The sequence below is a fragment of the Varanus komodoensis genome, unplaced genomic scaffold, assembly GCF_004798865.1.
Source record: "Varanus komodoensis strain SLA01 unplaced genomic scaffold, ASM479886v1 scaffold14_1, whole genome shotgun sequence".
Classification (NCBI taxonomy): domain Eukaryota; kingdom Metazoa; phylum Chordata; class Lepidosauria; order Squamata; family Varanidae; genus Varanus; species Varanus komodoensis.
The window spans coordinates 15,064,817-15,091,934 of NW_025335438.1; the positions used below are offsets into that span (position 1 = coordinate 15,064,817).

The following is a 27,118-nucleotide window of genomic DNA, read 5'->3' on the forward strand; positions in this document are numbered from 1 at the left end:
GCTTCCAAGTTTTGCTACAAATTCTCAACTGGCTTGTGAGCTGCACTTTGATCAAACATTCTAAATCAGGGGTCTCAAACTCAACTTACCTGGGGGCCGCCGGTGCTTTGAAGGCCGCAGGGCCCCTCCCCCGTGCCCTGCCTGTCCCAGCAATTGGCCCGCGGGCCGCGAGTTTGAGACCCCTGTTCTAAAACATCAAGCTCTTGTTTTTAAACCACTCCAGTCTTTGGCTGTATATTTAGGGTCATTGTAGTGCTGGAAAATGAACCTCCACTCCCATCTTAGATCCCTCACAGACTGAAATGGGATTTCCTAAGAATTGCCTGTATTTGGTTCCATTCATCTTGCTCTCAATCCTTCCAGAGGAAATACGTATCTACAAGATGAAACTCCCACCACCATGCTTCTTCGTGAGGATGATGTTCTTGGGACAAAGATTACTGCTGGTTTTGTGGTATACACAGCATTTTTCAGTGAAGCAAAGAAAAAATCATTCTTACTCTCGTCAGATCACATAAACTTTTTCCTTGCTGTGTCTCCCACATGACCTTTTGCAAATTCCATGGACTTTGATATAGGTTTGTTTCAACAATTCCTTTCTTTTCTCTACTCTTCCATAAAGCCCAACTTTGTGGAGAGTCCAGGTAACAGATGTCCCATAAATGGTTCCTCTTATCTCAGCTGCAGATCTTTCTAGCTGCTTCACAGTTACCATTTCCTGATTAATAGCATCCTTACTCAATCACTGATTTTGGGAGATGGCCTTTTCTAAGTAGAGGGAGTTAGGCTATATTCTTTCCATTTGTAATAACAGATTTTCTGGTGCTCAGGGGGGTGTTCACAGTTTGTTGGTTTGTTAGCTTGTTTTATAACCCAACCCTGATTGCTGCTTCTGTAAACTTTATTCCAGAGTACTTTTGATGGCTCATTAGTTTTCATCAAGCTGTTTGTTTAGATATGCTCTCCAACAAACTCTGGGGCCTAACGGAAAAAGGTGTATTTAATCTGAGATCATGTGACACTGGAATTTCATACAGGTAGAATTCATTTCAATTCCAGTTTGCAACACAACCAAATGTGCAACAGTCAAAGAGGGGTGTGTGGGGGTGGGCCGGGGGGAGAGAATACTTCTGTAAGACACTATCTTCTTTGTCCTGGAACTCCTGCCCTCAGTATGGCTTATTAGTACAAACACATGCACTTCTCAATAGAGATGATTACTGAAGCGATTCTGCTCTTGGCTGCAATATAATATATGGTTGGGAGGCTTATTAAATTGAACATTTGGGACAGACCACAGGCAGCAGAACTACTCAATTTAAAATTCCTGGTTATAGAAAACTCTGCTGAAAATTCAGTAACACATTTCTCATTGAACTGAAAACTACTGTTAGACAGAAATGTTTCAGACTGCTCATCCATTTCTCCAAAATTCTGAAGAAACATTTAAAACAATGTAATTATTTTTTTGGTTTTATATTACTCATCTCCCATTTCAACCCTGTAATGAAGGATTGTAAAAAGATACACCCTGGGTAATATGGAAAGAACTGAAGCAAGCCATAGCAATGGGCTTCATTGTAATGTTTTGCCTTCCTCTCTACCAAAGTTTTATCTCAGTCTCTTAAGCAATATTTTAGTCTGAATTTAGTGCTGATCTCTACCTAACAGAATGACAATACTCCATAATAATTTGTACTCTTTCAAATCACTGAAGGATTTCACAACTTGCAAGTTTAACCATACACACACACATAATAATAATTTGCCTGTCTTAATAATAATTAAGACAGGCAAATACAACAGGCAAAACATTGGAAAATGGTGTAAAATACCCTGGAAAAAACCTGTACCATTTTAAGGACAAAAATAGAGTTCACACAGTTTCAGTCAATTCAGTGTCAGACTGCTAGATGCTTACTCGACTTGAACATTGCCATTCTACCAAGAAAAACAGAACTCAAGGTAGCTTGCAATCATAAATAAGACCTGATTAGAACAATGCATTGAAATACAATAAAACATAACAAAATAAAAACAGCATTTGAACCAACCTATTTAGCCACCAGAGACCTTCTTGGAGACAGAGGTCTTTGCCTACTGATGGAAGGACAAGAGAGAGGGAAGAAACATTTTGATACACGTAGTCTAACTACTAGCTTCTGATGTTCCCTATCTAGCTATTTTACATAAGTTATTTCTCATGGAAATGAGTTTTCATCACTTTCCTTTGTTTTTCTCTTATTGCTATGAAAGCTAGAGTTAAGAGCCACAAAAACCTGAATATGCCAAACTCATTTCTACACCAACTATATTTAAATGCTTTCCTATACTATCTCTTATGAGTTGCTATTTGTGTTAACATTTCTTTTCTAAGAATGGGATTTAAGGAAATAATGAGAACAAGACTATGCCACTTTTGCATATAACAACCTCACGTGCTCAGAGTGTTTCAGTATGCTATTTTGCTATAATAACTTGCAATCTTGCATGGTGCATTAGCAATGTTCTCCCCATATTGCAGTTGGGAGACTGAGGCAGTAAGAGAGTATATTGCCCAAGGCCACTTCAAAACAGGTGTTTCTTGATTTCTAGCTCAGTCTCATCAGTATGCCATGATAAAAGATGTAATCCACATTCCATCACCCTTCCATTATTTCATTATTAGTAAGAGCTTGGATTTTAATGTGTAATAAAGACCTCACTTGACCTTTCTAACCCAGAGTGGGAATCTTGTGGCCCTCCATACGTTTTGGTTTATAATGGGGTGGCCAGATTTGCTCACATACAGTAAATGTCAGAGCCACAAGCAAGTTCTTGTGGGCAGCAGCAGTGGCAAGCAGGTGCCTGCAGGCATCTGCAACAGCAAGCTGCAAAATAAACTCAAAAAGCTGCATGCATCTCCCAAGCCTCAGTTTGGCCACCCGTGGTCTATAACTTCCATCAGCCCTAGCAAGCATAGCCAATACCCTGCACTAGCCACTATGATTATTCTTCAAGTCACCAGAACCACATCCACCATTGAGACAGAAACTGCATGTGGAGCAACCATAACATATCACTATACTTCTCCAAGCAAGGAAACTTTGTATTACATGACTGAGGCTGCTACCTTAGTATTTTCTTGCCCTCCCTTACCTAAAATAAGGCAGGACACATGCAGCTGCAGTACATTCAGCAGAAAAGTCAGGATGCTTACCTGTAACTGTCATTCTTCGAGTGGTCATCTGTGCAGTCACACATAATGGGTACTGCGCCTGCACAGTGCCTGTTGTCGGCCAGAATACCAAAGCTACAACGGTTTTTGGCGGGAACTCCGCACCCCTCCCCGCTGGTGCTATATAGGGCGAAGCGCCCACCATTTTCCTCAGTCTCTGAAGACCGGCAGATCGCCCCCTAGCGGAGCATGCCATCAAATAGAGGAGTCGATAGAGACTACCATCCCATCCCTCGACACTGAGTGGGGCCGGAGGGCGGGTTGACAGTTACACGTAAGCAACCCGACTTTCTTCTTTGTGGTCTCTGTGCATCACACATAATGGGTGATTAGCAAGCTTCACTCACCAGAGGTAAGTCAGTGTTGTCAGTGAAGAATGGATGAAAGGACAGCCCATCCAAAGGAGCAATCGAATGTCCAACCTGTAGTGCCTAGTGAAGGTACAGAGAGTTGTCCATGTGGCGGCTTTACAAATGTCCAGCAGTGGAACGCCCGATGAAAAAGCCAAGGAAGCCACCATGGCTCTAGTAGAATGACCCTTAGGGGCAACCGGAAGATCTATCTTGGCTAGTTGGTAAGCAAGCTCAATAGTCTAGACTATCCATTTTGATAGCCTCTGGGCAGAGAGAGCAGCACCCTTGCCAAGTTTGGAGTATTTAACAAATAGGCATTTGGTTTTTTGGAAACTCTCTGTGCATGCCCGATAGAAGGCTAGGCATCGACGCACATCAAGGGAATGGAGAGATTTCTCTATCGGGGTGGATGGGGAAGGGAAGAATGCTGGAAGCACAATGTCCTGGTTAATATGAAATGCTGTGGCCACCTTAGGAAGAAATGCCGAATCTGTACGCAGAACTACCTTCTCCTTGTGGAAGTTAAGGTATGGTGGGTCCACGCGGAGGGCAGAGAGTTCGCTTGCCCTTCTCGCCAAGGTTATGGCGACCAAGAAGGCCACCTTCCAAGAGAGTAATCTTAAATCTGTCATCGCAAGGTGTTCGAAAGGAGCTTTGGTGAGTGCATGGAGAACCACTGATAGACTCCAAGTCGGTACCGATGGTCAGGTTGGAGGGTGGAGATTTTGTAGTCCCTTGAGGAAGCACCGAATGAGCGTATGAGAAAACACAGATGAACCGGACAGAGGGCCACAAAAGTGGGATATAGCTGCAATGTACACCTTGACAGAGGTAGGCTTAAGTCCAGAATGGTGCAAGGAGAGCAAGAAAGAAAGGATGCTATTGATGGAAGCCAATTGAGGAGCAAAGTGGTTGGCCTCCGCAAAAGTGGTAAAACGCTTCCACTTTGCCTGATACGACCGACGAGTGGATGGTCGAAGAGCGGACTGTAGTCTGAACTCGATTTCGTGTTGAGATGGTGCAGCTTCGGAGGAGACTCGAGTGAGGTCCTTTGGTACCGAATGACACTCTGATGTGGAAACCGAAGTATTTTGTTGAAGTCTAGGAGGGTTAGCAGAGGCAGTTAGTGCAGGAGCCACGTGGTAAGGTTGAGGGTATCGAGGTCGGGATGAAGACTCATCCCTCTCCCCTGTGTAATCAGATGAGGAATCTGTGGCAGACAAAAGAACATGTGTCGTAACAATTTGAGAGCGGTCGAGAACCAGGGTTGACATGGCCACTATGGTGTAATGAGGATGACCTGTGCTCAGTCCTGAGCAGCCTTCTCCAGGGTGCGGGTAATTAACGGGATTGGAAGAAAGGCGTACAGGAAGGAATCTGACCAACTCACCATCAAGGCGTCTCCTTGTGAGTTCGGACCTGATCCCGCCCTGGAGCAATAGGTCGCGCAGTTCGAATTGGAAGCTGTTGCAAACAGGTCCAATATTGGGGTGCCCCAACGGGCGAACAAGTCTTTGCAAACTTGGTTGTCCAATTCCCACTCGTGGGTTGATTACATCTTCCTACTTAGAATGTCTGCTTCTTGGTTGTCTACTCCCGCCAGATGGATTGCCATGAGTGAAATCCCTCTGGGGATACACCAGTCCCAAATTTGTAGGGCTAGAAGAGCCAACGGTACCAATTTTGTACTGCCCTGTTTGTTCAGGTAGAAGACAGTAACTGTATTGTCGGAGGCCACCTGTACCGAGCGGTTCCATAGCATAGGCTCGAATTAGCGTAGTGCCTTGAATACTGCCAGCAACTTGAGAAAGTTGATGTGATTGGACCTCTTGTGTGCTTGCCAGGTGCCCTGTGTCTGCAGGATGGAACAATGCGCTCCCCAACCTGTGAGAGACACGTCGGTATGGAGCAAAATGGAAGGTTGTCGCTAGTGAAATGAAACGCCAACGGCGTGATTGTCGGGGTTCATACACCAAGTCAGAGTCTGGCGAACCGAGGTGGGGGGTGGGGGAGAAGTCACCCCGGGGAATCGCAGAGGGGCTGGAACACAGCATTGAACCACAGCTGAAGTGGTCACATTCATAGTCTGGCATTCAGAACAACCATGATTGTCAAAGCCATATGGCCCAGAAGCTTTTGGATAATCAGTGCTCGAACTCGTCCGCCTTCCTGAACCTGCCTGACTACGGAACAGAGTCTTTCCATTCGGGTCCGTGGTAAGAATGCTCGCGCCCGGACCGAATTGATTTGTGCCCTGATGAACTCAATGACCTGTAAAGGAGTGAGACAGGATTTTTCAGTATTAATAAGAAGCCCTAAGTCCTCCAGGAGGGTGCACGTAATGTCAATGTCTGTAACAAGTCGGTCCCGGGAAGAAGAGACGATGAGCCAATCGTCCAAATATGGATAAATTTGAACACCTTGTTGACGAAGGTGAGCACATACCAGAGCCATGCACTTGGTAACTACCCTAGGGGCTGTAGCAAGTCCGAAGGGGAGGACATTATATTCAAAAATGTCAGGGCCAACAGTAAAACAGAGAAACTTCCTATAATACGGATGGATACCAATATGAAAATAGGCATTCCTTAGATCAATGGACGTGAACTAATCATCTCTCTCTAGCAGAGGTAGGATGTTTTGTAAGGTGCATATGAAAAGTGTAAGGTGCATACGAAATTTCTTAGTCGTAATAAAGGCATTGACGCCCCTTAGATCAAGTATGGGGCGTAGGCCACCATCCCACTTTGGTACCGTAAAATACCTGGAGTAGAATCCGCAGAGCCCATCGGAATGGGAGATTCGGAGGATTGCTCCCTTATGGAGTAGCTGGGATACTTCTTCTCTAAGAATTTCTGATGGGGCGGTATGTAATATCGGTCCTGAAAGGGGTATGACACTGAACTCGATTCTATATCCAAATTCAATGATGGAAAAGACCCATTTGTCAGATGTGATGGTCTCCCAAAAAGGGAGTCGGCTTTGTAGGCAGCCCCCATAGGGAGGGGGGAAGGGTGTAGGAGAGATAGGATCAGTTTGTGGGACCCCTCAACGTTGCCTCTTATCAGCGGGTTGGCGGCGGCAGCCCTGTTGATATTGGGTGGCCAGTTGCATGCGGTTTCGTTGTTGCCGCTGGGGGAATTGTTGGCGTGGCTGGTAACGGTGGTAGGGTTGATATCTTGCGTAGCGAGATTGATGCCACTTATGACGGGTCGAGCCTGGGATTTCCATCTTCCAAGGGTAGCCCAAGCGTTATAAATATGCTCAAGCTTGTGGTCGGTCTGGTCGTGGAAGAGACCTGATCCGTCGAAAGGCATCCCCTCGATCCGTCGCTTGGTTTCCTCCGGAAAATTACAGGAGTGCAGCCAGGCATGCCTTTGGAGAGCAACAGAGCCAACCAGAGCATGGGAATCACAGTCGACATGATGGCAGGCTGCAGTGAGCTGTTGAATAGCGAGCTACATAGCCTCTCTTATGAAAACCCAGGCCAGGTCATGCTGTTGCTCCAGGATGGACGAGGTGATCAAATCCAACCGCTGCATCAGAAAATACTGATACCTCGCCATCGTCACCTCATAATTGGAAATTCTCAGGCCCAGTCCCTTAGCCGCATAGATTCGCTGCGCCATGAGGTCAATTTTTCTGCCCTCCTTGTCCCTAGGAGCTGAGTGTTCCCTCTTGTCTTGCCCCTGGGAAGACTTGACCACAATAGAGTTGGGCTTCGGATGTTTTAGAAGGAAGGGAATATCTTGCTCTCTAACTTTGTACATGGATTCATACCTCCTAGATGTTGATTGAGGCTGGTCAGGAGAAGTCCATGTATCCTCCATAACCTCCCGTAGGATTATAATTAACGGAATGGTAATGGTGGATGATTGTTCTTTACGGACAATATCATAGAAATTGTCCTTGTTAATGTTGGGCTGGTGCTCAACTTCAATCTCAAGGCTCGAGTTAAGCGGCCCATAAGTTCGCCAAAGGTAGCATAGGATTCTTCAGGCGACCCAGGTCCATGGGTGGAGATGACTGCCGTGGGAGACTTAGAACACTCATCCGAGTCCTCAGAGTCCGAGTCATAGAGGCATGGTGGACTGGAGGATGATTGAGCCGGAGAAGGAGGATGGCGAGGGGTCGTCAGCACCGAAGTGGAAGGAGCTTCAGCCCTTGTCGATCCAGAGTGATGTCTGTGTTCCCTTGGTAGGTAGTAGCTGTATGGGGATAGATGTCCCCAATAGTGAGGTTGTGAAACTTCCAGGCCTTCATAAGGCATTGGGACCCACGATCTGGCGGATTGACCAGATGAGCGGTGGTGCTGGTGGGTTCGACCACCATGGTCCTCCGGGGAGCCTCCAGAGAAGATGGCATCGGAGTTGGAGAGCGAGCCGGTTGATGGCACGGCAGTGACTGTGGAGGAGAGTCTTGGATCTCTCCATCCGACATCGACCCATGAACGACAGGTTCGGGTGGATGTAACATCGTCGGGACCGCAGGCTCAACCCTTTGTGGAGGATCCGGGTGGCGTAACCTACATCAACGCCCTTGGTGTCGGTGCCAAGGGTGTCGGGATTGATGGTGCCGTCTGGACTGACAGGGCGGTCAAGTCTGAGTCTCTCCATGGTTCTGGAGCAAGTCTATGCTTCCAGCAAGCTTTGCCCGACTTATCTTTTTTGGCCTTCTTCAGGACCAACAGATCCCCGTGGTCAGAATGCTTCCATTTCTCCTTTTGTTTGAACGAAGAATGGGAGGAGTGAGAGGTCTTCTCGGAAGCAACTCCCCCGGATGGTGGGCAAGGGGAGGTCACCATAGAAGGGCCGGCTGACACAGGCTGGGCGGCAAGGTCGTCGGAAGCTAGTAAGGCCTGATCCCAAAGGAACTTTCTCAGCCTGTTCTCTCAGTTTTTCCTGGCCTGTTTTGTGAAGGCCTGGTAGTGCCCACATTTGTCAGTGCGATGCCCCTCTCCCAAGCAGAGGAGGCAGAGCTCATGTGGGTCCGCTGGGGACATTTCAAACACTTTCAAAAAGCCGCACACTGAGCCATCGAGAAGGTAAGAAGAGAGATAGTAAAAGGTAAGAAAAAGGAAAGAGAATTAAACAGGAAACAAGGGGAAAAAAACTTGGATAGATTCAACTGGAAAGTTTTAAGAGAACAACAATCAAGTGCGAGAAGACAAAGTAATGGCTTGAGGCAATGCGATCAATGGTTGAAAGAAGACTGAGGAAAATGGCAGGCGCTCCACCCTATATAGCACCAGGGGGGAGGGGTGTGGAGTTCCCGCCAAAAACCACTGTAGCTTTGGTATTCTGGCTGACAACAGGCACTGTGCAGGCGCAGTACCCGTTATGTGTGATGCACAGAGACCACGAAGAAGAACACGGCAGTTCACAATGGCTTCCATGGCTGTGTCCTTCTCTGGACAGTGACCAACAAGACCCATTCTTGAGTGATATCTATGTTCTAGCTTTTTCCCACTCCCAGTTATTGGGTTTTAAAGCCAGAAGCCCAAGAAGAACAGCTCTGAGGAAAATCACCCTATAGTATGCTTTCACAGTACAGGATTGGCTGATAGCTACCAATGAAGATTCCCTCAATGGCCTACATAATACAGAAAGGAAGCCACTGCAACATCATCCACATTTCAATGACATAACACTAACAAGAGTGAACTATTTAGATCCCTCCACCTTAGAATTTGGATGGGCAGCCACAGTCTTTACAGCTGCACTCACAGAAGAAAGGTAAGAACATAAGAACCATGCTGGATGAGATCAAAGGTCCATCTAGTCCAGCATTCTGCCACAGAGTAGCGGACAAGTAGGATATGAGTACAAGAAACCTATGAGTAGCTGGGGAAATTTGAGAGAGGGCAAGAACAGATAACGAGCTAAGGTTCAGAAAACCCAATCTGAAAGAGTATGACTGTTTTCATGTAACTGAAATGGATTAAAACTATAACTTTTAGGCAAAGCTAAAAATATGCAAACATGAGACCATTGGTCCACTCAAAACCTACCTACCACAGGCTGATGACCCCTCCCCTAAGGGATCTTTAGCTTGGAAACTGCTATAATGTGTCAAGAGTAGATTTTTAAAGTACACATGATCGTTTACTATAACAGAATATTAGAACTAAATGATTAGCAAAGTTAAATAAAGCAAAGTTTATACATTTTTCCACACCTTCAAGACCAACAATGGGTCCTTATGCAAAGATCAACATATATAGAGTTTACTGTTAAATTTTAAAACTATGCAATACTATAGCAATACTAACATAAACCTATTTCCTGTTATTTTAATTCCAAAAAAATAAATTTTCAAAAGGAATTATACAGCTCCTCCTCTCTTAACATGGAAAGGTAAGTGTTAGGATACATTTCATGTACAAAGTGACCTTGAGAAATGAACACCCAGAGCTTCCGGAACTGCTCCTTCCATGACCACGCTAAGTCATTTCTTGTGCAGCAAGCCACTGAGTAGCCATCCAACCTAAGGAGGACTTCCTCCCTGTATATGAATTGCTCCTGTTGAAACTAAATCTATTGATTTGAACTGGGGTAGAAATTCAGAACCAGCCCATATCGCATGTATGATGTGATCATTGCTTGGAAGGAAGGATCAATAATTGAACGGGATGGGTCCTGGAGGTCAGGATGATGCTCGAAGTAGGGATGTGTGAGAAATCCATTTTGGGGGTGAGATTCCACTGGGTTTGACTCCTTGAACTCAGATCTGCTTTGATGTGGCTCTGAGTCCAAGTTTCTGATGAGCATGCCCAGTGTTCATGAAACGGGAACAAGAGCCTTGTGTGGATGGTGCACAAGCAGTGCCCCTCTTTGTGCTACTGCATGTGATAGGGGAGAAGACATCTGGTTGCATAAAACCTTCATTCTGCAAGCATTCATAGACTTTTTTTTGGAAAGCACAAGAGATTCTAACAAGCTTCAGTATATGCCTAATTGGAAAGAACTAAGTTCAGTGCAGTACTCCAGGAATTATTGTCAAAAAGCTGTAACAGAACTGTACACTTGCACCTCAAAACCCATGCAAAGAAGGACATCATAATTATGCTGCCATGTTCATAATTGATCTTTAAATGAATTCATTTTAATATTGTTAAGTTTTATCAGTAGTTTTGCTACACATCTAGAGAATAAATATTATGATTCTCACTAGTTCAAAGAGCTGTTGTTTGCAGATGAATGGTTTAACCTCTTCATTCAATTAAAATCTTATTCTACTATAGGTATTGCTGGACAGATTTCTTAGCCACTGGCTGACAAAAGCAAGTTTTGTTCACAGATGTTACATGGCTACATGGCTTTACACAGCATCTCTGTTAACTCAGAAAATGGGTATAATTTCAGGTTCAAAAGTGTGCAAAAAAAGAGCTGTGATTAGCACTATATTTCAATCTACCTGTATAATGTCCAAGCATGCTTCCCAATTTTCTCGTTAATTATTTCTTTATCAGGCAACACACAGAGTTAACAAGAGAGCACTTAGTTACAGAGTTAGCATAGCATAACAACCATGCAGTCAAATAAACAGAAACTGGAAGGAGAAGATAGAGAATTTGAAGCTTCCTTTATAGATGTATCCTAGAAATAAATTCTTTAGTTCTTGAACACGGAATACCATCCAAGCATTTGAGGGATATGCAACTCACTTTCATTTAGCTTATCCTTTGTAGTCATTAAAAAATCTTCTAAAAAGTCAAGTCTACTAAGTCAGGGGTATATTTCAATGCCCCTAGAAGCAGAGCTGACAAAACTGAGGCTGTCATACTTTGGATACATCAGGAGAAGGAAAAATTTACTGGAGAAGACTATGATGGTGGGGAACATCAAAGGCAGATGATGAAAAGGAAGACCAAATAAGGAAACCGCAGCCTTGAATTTAGAACAGCTAGGCAGGAATGTCATGGATAGGACATTTTGGACAGTTCTCATTCATAGGGTCATCCTAAGTCAGAGACAACTTGACAGCACATAACACCGCCACTGCCACTACCATCTTTCAGTAAGATGAGCTGAGGGGGTGGGGGGAGATACAGTGTTAGGTATCACTTTGACATAGTTTGAGTAATAGTAACAAACTAGAAAACTAGAAAAACAAGAACATTTCTGCAGATCAAAATCTGTGGTAGACTTGGTGCCCCAATGATAATCTATTCTAAATTTATGTTCAAACAAGTCAAGATACATTTCCAAAAGCTCTTTTCAATCCTATTCACTTCCTGCTAGCATGCTAGACATATATGAAAATGGAAGTCCTCTTAGTTTTGGCATCAAACCATACACAAGAAAGTGTTCATTGTCTAGACATTTCCAAGACAACAAATAAGTTTTGTGAACCATTAAAAATAGGTAACATAGTGTTAACATGCAACACCCTAATTCATCACATGTCATTCTCCAAGAATTTATTCAAGCTGATAGTTACTTCGATCATGTGTTTTAGGAACAGGGCAAACTCTGTTGATACACATCAGTCATGCTATGCAAACAATATATAAATGCAATACATATTCTATTCACATAATTATAATTGATTATCACATAAAGCTAAAAAATTCTAAACAGTTTTATGAAACAAGATAGGGTGGCTTAGTGAATAGTCTCTGTTCTAGTGCCTCTTCAGCTGATTCACAAATTTGCACTACTTATAAAAATCAAAGCATGTTCTAATGCCTACAGGTGTTCCCCTAATATGTCTGCCATTTAACATCAAATAGGAAATAAAAAATAACAGCCACTATAAACAGAATCAGAAATGTCATTCCAGTTCATGTCAATTGTTAAAATTAGTATCCTGGACAGGAAAACAAGAAAATACAGATATTTTTCCCTGTATCACTATACTTACAAACTGTTTACAAAGAATCTAAATCTCCTTTTTAAATTACACTTGGAATATCAATGCATGAAGTATTTACATACCTTGCTTTTTTGTTGGCCTTGGGTTTTGGTGTGGTGTTTTTTGCTTTTTTCTCCTTTGGCTCTTTAGGGGTCTTGGGGGTTTTGGGAGTCTTGGTTTCCTTCGGCTCCTTCTTCTCCTTGGGTTCTTTTGGATCCTTCGGATCTTTTTTCACCTTAGGTTTTTTCTTTTTCTTCTTCTCTTCCTGGGAACATTCTAGTGATTTCCTGGTAGGATCCTGACTATCAAGCCCACCAGGAAAACCCTCCTTATCAAATCCTTTATGGGATCCTTCGGGAATAATATGATTGTTTTTCTTTTTCTTTTTCTTTTGTTGTGACTGTTGCTCAATTGATGGAAGGTAATCATCACTTTTCAGTAGCTGGGCATTCGGTCCACTAACCTGAGTCATGTCTGGCACTGGTTTTTCTAAGAAGGGTTCTGATGGAGAATGCTAGGAGAGAGAAAAGGCATTAAATTAATACACATGTCAAAATCTTAGGCATTTATTACTTTTAATAGAATGTTGCATTTTTTCAGGGTATTAACCATAATTATTTGGAAAACAACATTAATCCCTAAAATTTGGAATATGAAGGTGTTGGTGGTGACCTATAAAGCCCTAAACGGCTTGGGTCCTGGTTACCTGAAGAAGCGCTTACATCCATATATGCCTGGCTGCCCCTTGAGATTTGCGGGAGAGGCCCTTCTCCGGGAACCCTCCGTGAAAGAAATTAGGAGGGTGGGTACTCGGAGGAGGGCTTTCTCTGCGGTGGCACCCAATCTATGGAATGCGCTCACCAAAGAGGTCCGCCTGGCGCTGTCGTTATTTGTTTTTCAGCGCCAGGCGAAGACCTTTTTATTTAAGTGTCATTTTAATTGTTAACAATATTTGCTTATTTATCTGGCCACGGTGACTTCTTTTATATTGTTATTTCTTTTATATTGCTAATTTTATATTGTTATTTTTGTATTTTATTGTATTTTATTTTGTGTTGTGTTGTGAGCCGCCCCGAGGCTTCGGCAAGGGGCGGCATAGAAATGTTTTAATAAATAAATAAAATAAATAAGGTTAAATATACAAGATATCAGCCTATTAAGAAAATAGACGTTTTTGATTTATTTAAATGGAAACCCCCATATTAGAAACTAGAAATGAAGCATTGCTTTTGTTATAACATGCACTACAAAACAATACACAGGGCTATGGGGTACATAAGGTGACTAATACTCTGACATGTTCAGTCAAATAAAATGAGATTGGAAGTAACAATGATGTGTAAGATACTACCCTAATACATGTACTTAGCTTTTTTCTGCAGATACTGGGATTATCAAGATACAGAATGATCTATTTACTGCTTTATTAAAATTAAATAAAGCCTGATAAGGAATTGTATGGACCTGTTTGTTACTAGCATATTAGTCACTGAAGGAGCAGGTAAGATGCTATGAACCAAGCCTTGGAGGAGGGGGGGACATGAGTGTTATATTAACCAATGCAAGAGAACTACTAATGCAATTTTGAATATATATTCTTCTTTAAAAGTTATATATAATTATAATGCCAATCAAAGTAGTTTAATCAAGTGCTATTTACAGTGCTGTCCACAGTAGGCCCAAAAGACATTGGCCATTCTGCAGGTTTCGGGGCACTAATCTGTCTTTATGCATATTAATCAATTAAGCAGCCGCCGCCGCCACCACCACCATTATTATTTTGCTTGCTATACATGTATCACAATCGTATGACCTTTTCTAATTTGTCATGTTACTCAAGTCAGGCAACATCACTCTTACTCTTCGTTACCTCTGCTTGGCTTTTAATTTTCATTCCAGTCTTATTTAAATGTCATGTTTTTTCTTTCCTCATCATGGCAAGGATTTTTGTTGAGAGGGTTAAACTATGGCTAACAAATCTGCAATTATTTGTGACGTTTTATTTTAGAAACATTGTATTTTTTATTCTCAATATTTAGTTATCCTGCTTTGGACAAACATACAAGTTGTTTGTTAACGTACAGCCTTTCTTCCAATGTATTCAATGTAGTTTACAATAAGAAATACTACATCAAACAAACAAGCAAAGCTCCAGCAGACAAAATAATAAAACTGCAATATTCTATCAAGATACTAGAGGTCTCTTTAGAAGTTTCTAGCAAGCCTTCTCTGTCTTAGGATTCTTTTCTTCTGTCTTCCATGCATCACAGATATTCAAGCGTCTCCCACAGAAGACAAAAAGTGGACTGTCTTAGTTGTGTTCTGTCAGGTCACTGATGATTCAGGAGCTGATAGCATGAATTCCTTGGCCTGGCCATGCATACAAGAGGAGGAAAACTTGCCTGTCAGCTATCAGATGTTTTATTTATATTATATTATATTATATTATATTATATTATATTATATTATGTTTGTATCAAGCAAGCAAGAGCATGCTTGCTGTGGATGTAGGAAAATCAAATGTGTAGGCTAAATCTACAAAATTTAGTTTACATGCAATTAGAGCCTCCATGGATTGTTATTTTCCCAAACAATCTGCACAGAAAAGTGATACCAACATGTAGGAAACTGGTGGAACTGGAAGTGACACAGTCACAGACCCACTCTACAATTGCATGTATCATGTAAGTTTGTTTAAATCAGTACTGTTTAGTATATTATCAGCTAGCCCTAACCTGCCAATAGTTTCTTACACATCCACTGCTTCCTGAGAGTAAGAAGTTTTGTTTTCTTTGTGTTCTGTCCTATCACAGACTTTGTGCCTTCTCACATTCCTCTTTTGACGTACCACCTGGCTTTTCTTCACTAATTTTCACTTTGTCATTATAACAACTTTTGCCTTTTAAAGCAATGATTCATAATCTTGATGAATAAACTATAAAGAAAATGAAGCATATAGATTAAAACACAGCAATGAATTAATCCTGCTTATTATGCACTAAGATTATCTTGTGTTGAATCTGAGAGGTGAAAGGTGTTTAGAAATATTTCAGTATATATGAGACTATCATGTTCCTAAGTCTTTTAGGGAAAAAAGTTGTTTCAGTAAACATTTAACAAAAACAGATGGCCTCTTTTAATCATGTGAAAAAGTCTGGGGTTCACATTAGTGCCTATATAGCAGACTACTGTGCTATATCACCTCCCTAATCAGACACTTTTCTCAGTAATGCTATTTAACTTTACAGTAGAAAGTTTACCATCAATTTCAACTGTCTGGCACTTCAACAGGACCATTAACATCTGCCATTAATACACAGGACTTTAAAATTTTGTCTTTTAAAAGAAAAAGTGTGAAAGGGGCCTTTAAAAAGTGGTAGGGTTATATAATCATTTTCATGATGTCTTGCACTTCTCCATCCATTTGAAAGTGCACTTCAAATGTATTTGAATACACTAGTCACATTCCAATGCTATGCTTTGAGTTAGCTGAGGCAATAAACTGTTTAGTTTCTCCGAATTCCTTGATTATCAAAAGTTGATCCTCTAAAAATGTAATGTAAAGCATTACTCAGTTTTGCATTATAACCATACTAGACTAGAATTTAGTTTTAAGACACAAATGGCAGAATCATTTATGCCCTCATTGATTCTCTTCTGTCCCACAAAAGGCTTTTAGAAGGCAGCACAAAATGAGGAGAAATGCTCATTTCTGGAAGGAAGCAAGTCAGTGAAACTTGTGTAAAGTGTTTCCACTTATCTGTCTTCTTCCACAAAGAAACATTTCCACTAGTTTGAGGGGTTGTTCCACAAAGCACTATATCTTTCTTACATAAGTGGGTCCTGCTTGTTCGATGCAAGTGGCAGGAACCAATGCCTACAGAAAGGTACTTGTGAGAGTGTAAGAACAGTCCTGGATTTTACTGAATCAAAATCCATTTTTTCCAACGCTTGCTTCCAAATGGACAGGTTACTTACCTGAAACTGGTTATTTGAATTATCATCTCTGAAGTCACACTTATGGGTTGTGCATTTGAACAGAACAGACATTTGGAACATTCTGGAGCTAAACAGAGCTTTAAGTGGGAACCCTATCCACCTCCTCTATGCAAGTGTGGTTCCCATTTGTCTCTCAGTTTTGAGTCCACTGCATCAGAGGAAATAAAAAATATGAGGCATCGTAACATGGAGAGGATGGGTCAAGTGCATTCACAGGTGGACTCAAAGGGCTATAGTTACAGCTAAGCAACCTGTCATTCTTCATGGTCTCTGTAACTCATATATATGGGTGACTAGAGAGCAGGAAGATACACCAGAGGAGGGAGATATTGCACCAGGATCAAATAAAGATCTTCTCTGCCAATAGCTGCATCAGCATACGTTCGAGTATGCAACCAGTAGTATCTAAGCCCATGTCACCACTGCAGAGTTGTGAAAGTGTGGTACATACCTCTGAGGAAGGCAGCAGAGGAACCCCTTACATGTAGGGAAACTAGAAGGAGAGCTAGTTGATTGGTTCAAAGCACCCACTTGATGAGGCATTCTGAGGACACTGATTGACCATTCCAGGGAATGGAGTAGCATACAAAAACATGGGAAGAATTTCAATAGGATAATGTTCTAGAAATGTAGTATGAAAGTGCCCTAGGGTCTCTTACCGAATGACACCTAGGTAATGAATGGTCTTGGTAATGAGGAGGAGACCTCTTGTAGCAGGAGTAACTATTGGTCTGACATAGCATACTGTTAGCTATGGCAGAGAAAAACTCCAGAGGATACTGAAGAAGCATTGCAGGTACTGACAAAATCTGTATTTTCATGAGCATTGATTCTGGTGTGGGGGATAGAACAGTTCCAGCAAAAAGTGTTCCAGGGACCCACATTATAAAACCAAGCTTTTAGGAAGCTGTAGCTTCTTCAGGTTTGGAGTCTGTAACTGCCCCAGCACCTGAGATTCTGACCCAGTGTAGGGTAGCTGGACCATGGTGGAAATAGCCTTGGCCTCCATATTAGAGTCTATCCTACAAGCTATGTTCTTAGGTCCCACAGCCTGGGGGTTATTGGACTGCTTCTTGAGGAACTTAAACTTTTTGTTCCAGTAGTTGATACCAAGTAGATCAATCTCAAATTTTTGGGCTGGAGGATGGCCATAATCATTCATGTTGGATAAGCTGGAAGCTGGGCATGGCTTTTTGTAGATGGAGGCTCAGATGGTATGCAGGGCCTAAGTTCAGTGTAGCTGTGTCTTGTTCATTGATTACTTGTTCATACTGTATGGTGTGAGGGTGTGGTGTTCTAGTTCTCCTGGCTTTTAGTGAAGGCTCTGCAGTGAATGCACGAGTTCTCCTTCTATACTCCTCAAAGGCAGAGAAAACAATCATAATGATCATTGGTTGATACTATCTTCCCTTCACAGCACCTATACTTTGAAGAAGGCCTTAGAGACCATGTACCCATGACGGGTAGAAGAAAGGTGAAAACAGAACAGAAAATTTGAGAAAGGCAGAAAGGAAGAGGCACTTTGTTCAAAATCTCAGAGAGGGGAAAAAGTGTGTATTAAGGATTTCAGCCATGCGGTGAGAGAATGTTCCAATGCTGCTATTTCTGGTAGCAGATGAAAAGGAACTAACTAAACAGAAACATGTCTGGAAAGTGAGCAGAAGAGGTGCATGAAACTCCTGCCTGAAGTTCTGTTTAGCTCTAGAACATTCTGAATGACAGTTCTACACAGAAGCATAACGCATATGTGTAAGTCACAGAGACCACGGAGAACTAAATGATTGAGTAATTGTAAAATATTTATTCATTCATGCATTCACTTATTTATATACTGCTTTTTGGGACAAAGACCTTCCAAAGTGGGTCACATAAAACTATTATTTAAATAATTCAAATAAATTTTATTTAAAATAAAACATAAAGCAATTGCTTAAAATATATAGCACCAATCCCATTACAATATTAAAAAGCAGCAGCTTAAAATAGTTAAAGTTCAGTTCACAACAAACTTAGTGGAGAGGCAGCCAACCATGCAGTTCTTGGCAGGAAACTGCACATATGGGTCCACCACCAAAATGCTATCTCTAGTGACTGATGGATCTTAGTAGATGGATCTGTGAGCTAATCTTAAGGTCTGGGGAAGTTTGTACCTTCTAATAAGGTCAAAACACCACTTTAAATTGGGCCTGAAGATGAATTGGCAACCCCCGCAACTGGTACAGCGTGTCATATATCCTGAATGGCTGGCCCAACAGCTGCATGCTGTTTAGGATGAACTCTCCACCTTTAAAAGACAACCTCATATAGAGTGTCCTTTATTTAAGCCACAGGCAATAAGGAACTGCATACAGCTAAGTATACTTAATCCATCTGGATGCATGGACAGAATAGCAGAAGAGGGGCAGAGGGCTCCTCCTCTGTGCTCAGAGAGAAAGCAAGCAGACTGCCAGAAGTTCTTGCCACCCAGCTCATAAATGTAGTGGACTTACAAACTGGAGTGCTTTGTCCTTCCTGTACTGGATCCTTGCCCCTCCTGTTTCATAAAAATCAGAAATGAAGAAACAACTGACAAGGACAGAGGTGATCAGTGTTTCCCTACTAGAAGGAGTGGTCCTATGCTGCCTTAAAGTCAGGCTAGTGACACCACTGTGAGCTTAGGTGGACTTCGGGGGATGGTGGAGGACAGTAAGGCCTGGAGGAATGTTGTCCATGGGGTCACAATGGGTTGGACATGACTTTGCGACTAACAACAACAAATGACACCACTCCTAAAGAATTTTTTCCTGACCTGGAAGACCTTAATAACTTCTAGTCCACATTTAGCTATGAAACTTAGTGGGTGACTAAGTTCCTCTTAGCAAACTGTACCTCACAGAGTTGTTGTGAGGATAAAACTGAGAGGATTATATAAACTGTTTTGGGTTCCTTGCAGGAACAGGCAGGTTTATAAATATAATAAATAAAGCAATACAAAATTTGACAACACAATATTAGTTAAAACATTGCAATTCAATGGTCTTTGCAACTTTATAGTAAATAAACCAAGCATGTAATTGAAAAGCCTATGACAGGACCTTGCATAGCTCACTTAGTAGTGTGTTTCACAACTGTGGGGTCATACCCCAAACATCCTGCTTATAGTGTTCACTAGTGTATATGTAGGCAGGGCTTCATCACTCCGCCTCAAAGTTCAGGCTGATTCACACAAGTGAACACAGTCCTTCAAATAATGTAGTCCTAAACCAGTTAAGAACATAACCTTGAGGTTTTTAACCTTAAAGGTTAAATGCTTTAAACTGGGTTTGGAAATTGTTGCTGCAATTAGTGCAGTATAAGGGTCAGAGCACCCATACCTGGGTGGATGCATTTTACACCTGGTGAGCCATCTACAAAGGCAGACATAGAGCATCACAGTTGTCTAATCTGGATGTCACCAGTTGATGAATAGCTACTGCAAGAGGTAGCATTTCCCAAGTTGCTTCCAAGTGTATTCAAGTATGACATGAGGCAAGACACCAACTCTACTTGCTACTCATATGTGTCAAAATACCTCAGAGAGGGGCAGGATATCTCTTCTCCAAATTCCAGAAGGGACTTTTATTTTGGTCTTTGGTTACAAATATAGACAATGATGGAGATATTTCTCTTCGCTATTTTATCTGAACCAATAACCTTGGCTACACAGGAAGACATCTGGAATCTAGCAAAATTGAATTAATAAGATTTGAGACAGTGGGGCAAATAAAGGAAATGCCTTAAACACTAAAGCTACACAACACTTGTAAGGGAAATTCCTTCTGCCTGAAGCATGCCCTTACCCCCAAACATATATACACTTATAAGGGAAAACTAACAGTGCTTGTGGTGGCAAATAACTGTGCTAGGGGGAGGCATTGCATTTCTTTCCCTTTTTTTAACACTGCAACTACATTCCACAAAAACAGGCAAATATAGATGGGCAATTACATCCCACAGGAAAACCAAATAAAAAAGCACAGTATCTTATGTTATCCACACAAATGGCTTCAAAATGGCTACATAAACAAAAAAATGTACATGGATCTGAACTAAACGCATGCCCCAGCAGAAGTCCATTGGGAGTAACCCTCTGCACTGGATCTAAACCACTGGATTAACACCCAATAGGACAGAGGAAATGCAGTGCATATTTTTTACCTAGATTTTAGCAAAGCCTTCAAGAAAGTGCCTGATTACATCCTAATAAATAAAATAGTGAAATGTAGGCTCAACAGAACTACTATTAGATGGATCCACAACTGGCCTCAAAATAGGACACAGAGTGTGTTAATCCATGGTACCTTCTCAACCTAGAGAGAGAAGTTACTAGTGGGGTACCACAGAGCTCAGTCTTGAGACCAGTAATCTTCAATATCTTTGCTTATGATCTGGAGGAAGAAATACAGAGAATCATGACTAAATTTGCCGATGATACTAAATTGGCTGGAATAGCTAACTCCATGGAAGACAAAAGGAGATTCAGGAAGACCTAGACAAGCTTGAATGCTGGGAAGAAAACAATAGAATGAAATTCAACAGGGACAAATGCCAGGTTCTCCACCTAGGCCAAAGAAACAAAAACAAAACAAAAAGGTTGCATAGATACAAGACTGGGATTACTGGACTCAACAGAACTGAAAGCAAAATGAACCTTGGAGTTGTAGACAAGTTAAATATAAACCAGTAGTGTGATGCAGCTGCAAAAAAAGGCAAACACTATTTTGGGATGCATAAATAGAAGTATCACTTCAAAAATAGAGAAACACTCATTCCGCTCTACTCTGCATTAGGGTACTCAGGTACTCTGTATTCAGACCTCACCTGGTATACAGTGTTCAGTTTTGGGTACCCAGGTTTAAAATGTATGCTGATAATCTGGAGAGGACTTAAAGATGATACAGGGCTTGCAAAATAAGTTGTATGTTGAGAGGCTGAAAGAACTGGACTTGTTCAGCCTTAGAAAAGAAGTGAGGTGATATGATAGCACTCTACAGGTCAAACACTGTCTTAAAGGAAGAGGAAAGGGCCTATTCTCATTCACTCCAGATTGTAGGGCATGGAACAATCAAACTACAGTATACCAGTTGCAGGCCAGACACAAGGAGGAATTTCCTGACTGTAAGAGCAGTATAACAGTGGAACCAGCTGTCAAGAGAGGTTGTGTTCTCCCATACTAAAGTCTTTCAAGAAGGAATTGGACAGTTATCTGAATGGGAGGGTATTCCCACCTGATGGGCACTGGTTATACAGGCTTTTCAGCAAAGGCACTAAAGCTATGATATTTCTTCCTGAGAAAGGCTTACTTAGCTGCCTCACTAACTGATTTTAAAGGAAAATTAAAACCCTGGTATTTCCAAAAGCACTGGGGATAACAATTTGTTGCTTTATATCCTCTTACAACTCTGTCTTACTAGTGCTAATGGCTGTTTTCACAGTTATACTTTAAAAATATTGTTACACTACCTTGAAAATATATATGGATATACCATATATAAACAAACTGGTAAACTTAAAAGGAACTTGTAAAGGTAAGAAAGTGTGTGTGTGTGTGTTCATATTTGGGGAACATTCTTTCTTTGAGCTCTATGGAGACATAAAAGAATCTACAAGGGAGAAAACTTGCAGCAAACTGATAAAGCCTCCATTTTGAAGCTGTGGAGGAATGCCCTCCATTTTGAAGCTCTCTCTAATTCTGATTACCAAAGAGCAGCCATGTCATAAATAAGTCGGGCAAATATGTAGTTGCTACTGGCTTATTGGCTGAGCTGCTCAGATTCTTGAGACAAAGAAGTGAAGCCAGGGAAGAAGGACCAAGCAAGGGAGTAATACAGAATTAACAAAATGGAAGGCCAAAGGAAACATGGGGAATGGTAAAGGACTATGGTAAAGGGTCTAGAAGAAATACTAACAGAGCAATAAACCAGGTGGGTGGGGAGGAAAAACTGAAATACAAAATGGAGAAAGAAAAGAAAACCACATGGATAGGAGATGGAGTGCAGAGAAGGCTGATATTCACATTTTGGTTTTCAATAATCAGTCTCTTGAGTTTCAGTCAAAGTTATTGTACTTGAGAATGTTCAACACTACAGTCACTTGGTCACTGTAAATAACCAAATAGCAACCTTAGAATATGTTTCATATTGGTTTTGTTGCTAACGGAATTATTGCTTTGATATTGATTGATGTTTTATTATTTTCTAATGCAATTGTTCTGATTTTTCTGTAATATGGACAGGAATGCAACATTTTAAACTACACCTTCGATCATCCACTACTGCCTATGATGGCTGGAACTGATGAAGTTGAAATCCAAAACATCTGGATTGCCAATGTTTCCTACATCTGGGCTAAAACAAGAGGTGAGACTCTGTCCTGCAGAGCATGCAGCAACATCAGGATTCCTCCCTTTGATTTTGGTTTGTTTTTGATTTTGAGAGAAAAAGCACAAGTGTGACCAAAGCTCTAAGACCCTAAAGACTTCCCTTCTGAGTAGTCCACATTTCTGTCTGAATATTCAAGCTGTTCTTTCTTCATCATTGCAGTTTTTTAAGATAAATACTGAACTAAGAACTAAGATCTATCAAGACTGTTAACCTTTAAAAGGTTAATATTTCTTGAATATAGGAAATGTATTGTCAACATTGCAGGTGTGTGGGCGAGAGAGAGAGCATGCCTTAATGGTTCCTTTTAAGGGCTCAGCTATTCAGTGGTAGAAGTGGGAAAAGACATTGCTATACATTTGGTGAAGACATTTGGTGGTGGAGCTCTGAATAGGCTGAAAGTCAGAACACAAATGCAATCAGCAATGCTGTTTATCATGAACAGAAAGAATTGCTGGCTGGAACATTTGATGACTAGGTGGAAGTAAGCATCCTTCAGGTCCACTGCTCCAAACCAGTCCCCTTTTCTTCAAGAGAGGTAAAATGGAAGATTTCATCTGATTATTTTGGGTACAGAAGGGTATAATAAACAAATTCACATCATGTGGATCCAAGATCAGGCAGAAACTATCCCTCTTTGGGCCCATAAAATATTGGGAGTAGAAGTCATCATGAATACAGGATTATAGGACCTGCTGGATTGCTCTGCAAAGCCAGGCCAGCTCAATAAAAGACTGTATTTTAGAAGCTTTTCACCTTGATCTGCTGGAAAAGTAAAAGAGGATAGACATGCTCACAGCACCAAGGAAGAAGAGTGGGCCATCATAGCATAGAATGCTGGAGTACCAAGAGCAGTTGTAAGATGGACAATGCAGTTGGTGTTCATACTAATAGGATGAGTGACATAGTTGACACATTCTGATCTGCCATCCCAAGCACAAATGGAAAAATTGGGATGGTGACACTGCTCTCTGCAACTTTCTGGCCTCATTTTCTGGAGTAGAGAACTGATGGAAGTTGAGCACTTTCCATGATACCAAGTTGCAGGAATAGCACTTGCATAATCATTTCTGAAATCAGAGGACTCAAGTCCCTAATTTTTTCCCTCCAACGCCAAAGCCAGGTGAGACAGTTCAGATACTGGTACTGAACCTAGCATTGGTACTGGGGAATCAAAACTGGAGGTGACAGTAGCAGTGGTGCTGAAAGGGTCAATACCAAGTCCCTGTTTTACTCCTTTGCCTTCTTTTCATACTTGTCAGTGGCCTTATGCATCCACACCTTTTTGAAGAGCTTTCTGGTCAGTGAGACAGAAGAGGAGCTCCCTGGAATTGGGGGTTGGCTATGGACCACAGATGTCTCCCAGTGTCCCACAGGTGATGTGAAAGGCCTTGCTGCTGCCATCAATGAATGTGCAGAAGCAGAGTGCCTGTGAGACATTGGTTTTTGCATTCTAACTGCTTCCAGGGTCTTTTTCTACAAACCAGCCTTTCCAAGTAATTCCATCAGGCTTGCTTCATAAATGTCTAGCACTGACATAGGTACAAAGAGTGCCCATCAGTCGGGGAGAGTTACCCCAAAGAACACACTTACTGAATGGGGCTTTAAGACCATAAGGCCTCAGGGCATATTAAAAAATAAGGAAATAAAGAAACAGCAAAATAGAATATTGAAAAGCAGGTCAAGAACATCAGCCAAAAATCTTAGTCCAATGGGCAAGAGCTTTCTCCAGGGGACCACTACTGCAGTTGAAGGGAAACAGAGGGAGTGGGTAAGGGTCTGATGTTGGCAGAGGATCCCACTCCAAATTCCACAATGCAAAAGCTTCCTGACAGAGGATCCATACATGCACAGAGCCCATATATGTGATGCATAAAGGCCACAGAGAAGAACACATGCTATCTTCACCCCAAACACCCCAAAATTTTGTTTTCTCCAAAGAAGTAAAGTAGGAATACCATCACCTGGCATACCCAATCTCTATAAACCAAGTGGGCTGTTATTTTTTATATTCCTGACCCTCCATAGGCATAGTTGCATCTTTGTTTCTGTTTTAAAACAAAAGGAATAAAGGGTAGATGAAACATGGAGAATTCCTCCACCGCATGTCTGTGTGTGTTTGCGTCCTAATGCCCTAGGTAGCTACTAAGATCACAGTTAAACAATAACACATTAACCTGATGATGTCCATCATGAACTACCTGAATAGACACATTCAACTTGAGAAAAAGGACGGAAGAGATTTCTTTACTAAAATACTGACTTTCATTGCAATTTTGTTTCATGGCAATTGAGCTTCCTACACCCCCAATACAAAGTAAATCTAATTTAAATAATATTTATAGCATAATATTATGCATATTCTCTCTCAAAGTCCCACTGAGTTCAATGAGAACTACTCTTAAGTAACCAGACCATAATTTCCATCACAACATTTCCACTTAGGAAAACATGTAGTTATGCATTCTTAATCTACCATAAAACAGTTGACTTAATTAAAAAGTACACATCATAACTTGCATAACATTTAACTTCCAAGCCTGACGTTCTTTCTCATATGAATAGAGTAACCAAGTTTGACATTTGCATTTTAAATTCATCTGTATCATATCACAGTCATGACCAGAGATATAAAATGGGTTTGGTTCTGATACCCTCATCAACTGTTGCTCCCCGGATGGCCATTTGGGATGCCCCTGGGCTGTGGAGCCCTGGAATTTGATTGCTGGCCTAGGGGTTACCAAGAGAGAGACTGAGAAGGAGAAAACAAATTGATAAAATGTTACGTATGATAAACAATATCTAAACAGCAAGTGCAGATGTAGCTTAAGAACAAATATCATATTTGAGGATTGCATAGGTGAATTGCTAAATTTTTGTGAATGCTATGAAAACCAGCAAAAAGTGAGATTCCAAAGTCACTAGTGGAATAAGCTGCTGTGGAGAAAAAGGCAGCTAGACTGAATTAACTATAACAGAATAGCATGAGGGTAGAAATCTTGGTCAGAAGCTATGTTAAACTGGACTGATATGTACATGAACTTTAAGAGTTGAATCACATGTCACTTCAAAGAGCAAGCTGCTTAATGTAGACTTATCACTTACACTTATCACTTATACTCAGTTGTTATCAACAACTCAGGTTCCTGGGATGCTAATATCTGGGTTATTTAAGGGTTAAGTGATTAAAGTGATCAATTAATCGTTGTGGATGCAGTCCAGATTTTCTTGGATGCAACAGATTTTCTAGAGTCATTTCAATTTGGTTTGGGGCCTAGATTTGGAAGAGAAACTGCCTGGGTCATCTTGTGAGATGATCTTGTGTCAGGAGAGCGACTATGAGTGTATGATCCTGTTGATTTTCTTGGGTTTTTCCTTGCTTTTCAATATAATTAATCACTGGTGGACTTCTAGGTAGGTCTGAGTTTGAATATTGGGGCACTGTACTACAGAAGTTCTACTGCTACCTAGATAGCTAATTCCAGAACGTGGTGCTGGGGGATAGGTGCTCTGCCCCATGTCAATTGTACTATATCCCTCAAGTCCTATTTTATCCTCTTTGCTTTTGAAATCTGTATGAAACCACTGAGAGACACTAGCGGAGGATATGGGCAGAGGAGGTACTAATATACAGATGACACGTTACCCTACCTCTCCTTTTCCTGAATACAAAGAAGAATGTTCTGAGCAGTGGCTAGGCAAAGTGATAGACTGTGTTTCATTTCCATACAACCCTGTAGTCAAAGCTTTCTGAGAATTTTGCAACATTGCCATCTGATTAGTTATTTTTCTTTACATGTAGCATAGACAAATTATTCATTGTTTGGAATAAAAGCATTGAATGAGGACAGTTAGACTCCTCATCAGCTTCCCAAACAAATTTGGAAGTTACAGAATAACTACAGTAGTCTGTCTATGGCTCAGTAACTGGTTAAAGAACAGAAAGCATGGAGTAGAAATAAATAGTACATTCTCCATTGCAAACAATAGGTCCTGCAGGGATTTCTATTAAGACCAATACTTTTCAACTTGTTCATAAATGAAGTTGAATTAGGAATGAATAGTAAGATGGCCAAGCTTCATGATGACACAAAATTATTGATAGTGGAAGAAACATAAAGGGATTGGAATAGCATCAAATGGATCTTCCCAAACTGTGTAAATACCACCAAAATAGCAAATGTAGCAACATGTAAGCAAGTGTAAATAAAGTGAATCACATGGGACAAAAATTGAATGCCACTGTGGTGCAGCGGTTAAGACTGTTGGACTGGGACCTGGAAAATCTGGGTTCT

The 27,118-nt window shown here is 41.4% G+C and overlaps 1 protein-coding gene across 11 annotated transcripts in view; it reads right to left on the bottom strand.

Annotated features, from left to right (window-relative positions):
• The window catches only part of CHD7 (chromodomain helicase DNA binding protein 7), a 199,346-nt gene that overhangs the window by 79,853 nt on the left and 92,375 nt on the right, over positions 1-27,118 (bottom strand). For 10 of the 11 annotated variants that reach the window (XM_044423952.1, XM_044423954.1, XM_044423953.1 and 7 more), the window contains one exon: positions 12,510-12,940. In XM_044423952.1, the coding sequence (XP_044279887.1) occupies positions 12,510-12,940 (431 nt within the window). Of the gene's footprint in view, positions 1-3,564; positions 12,467-12,509; positions 12,941-27,118 lie in introns of those variants that run through there. The other variant, XM_044423955.1, reaches the window with a different exon arrangement.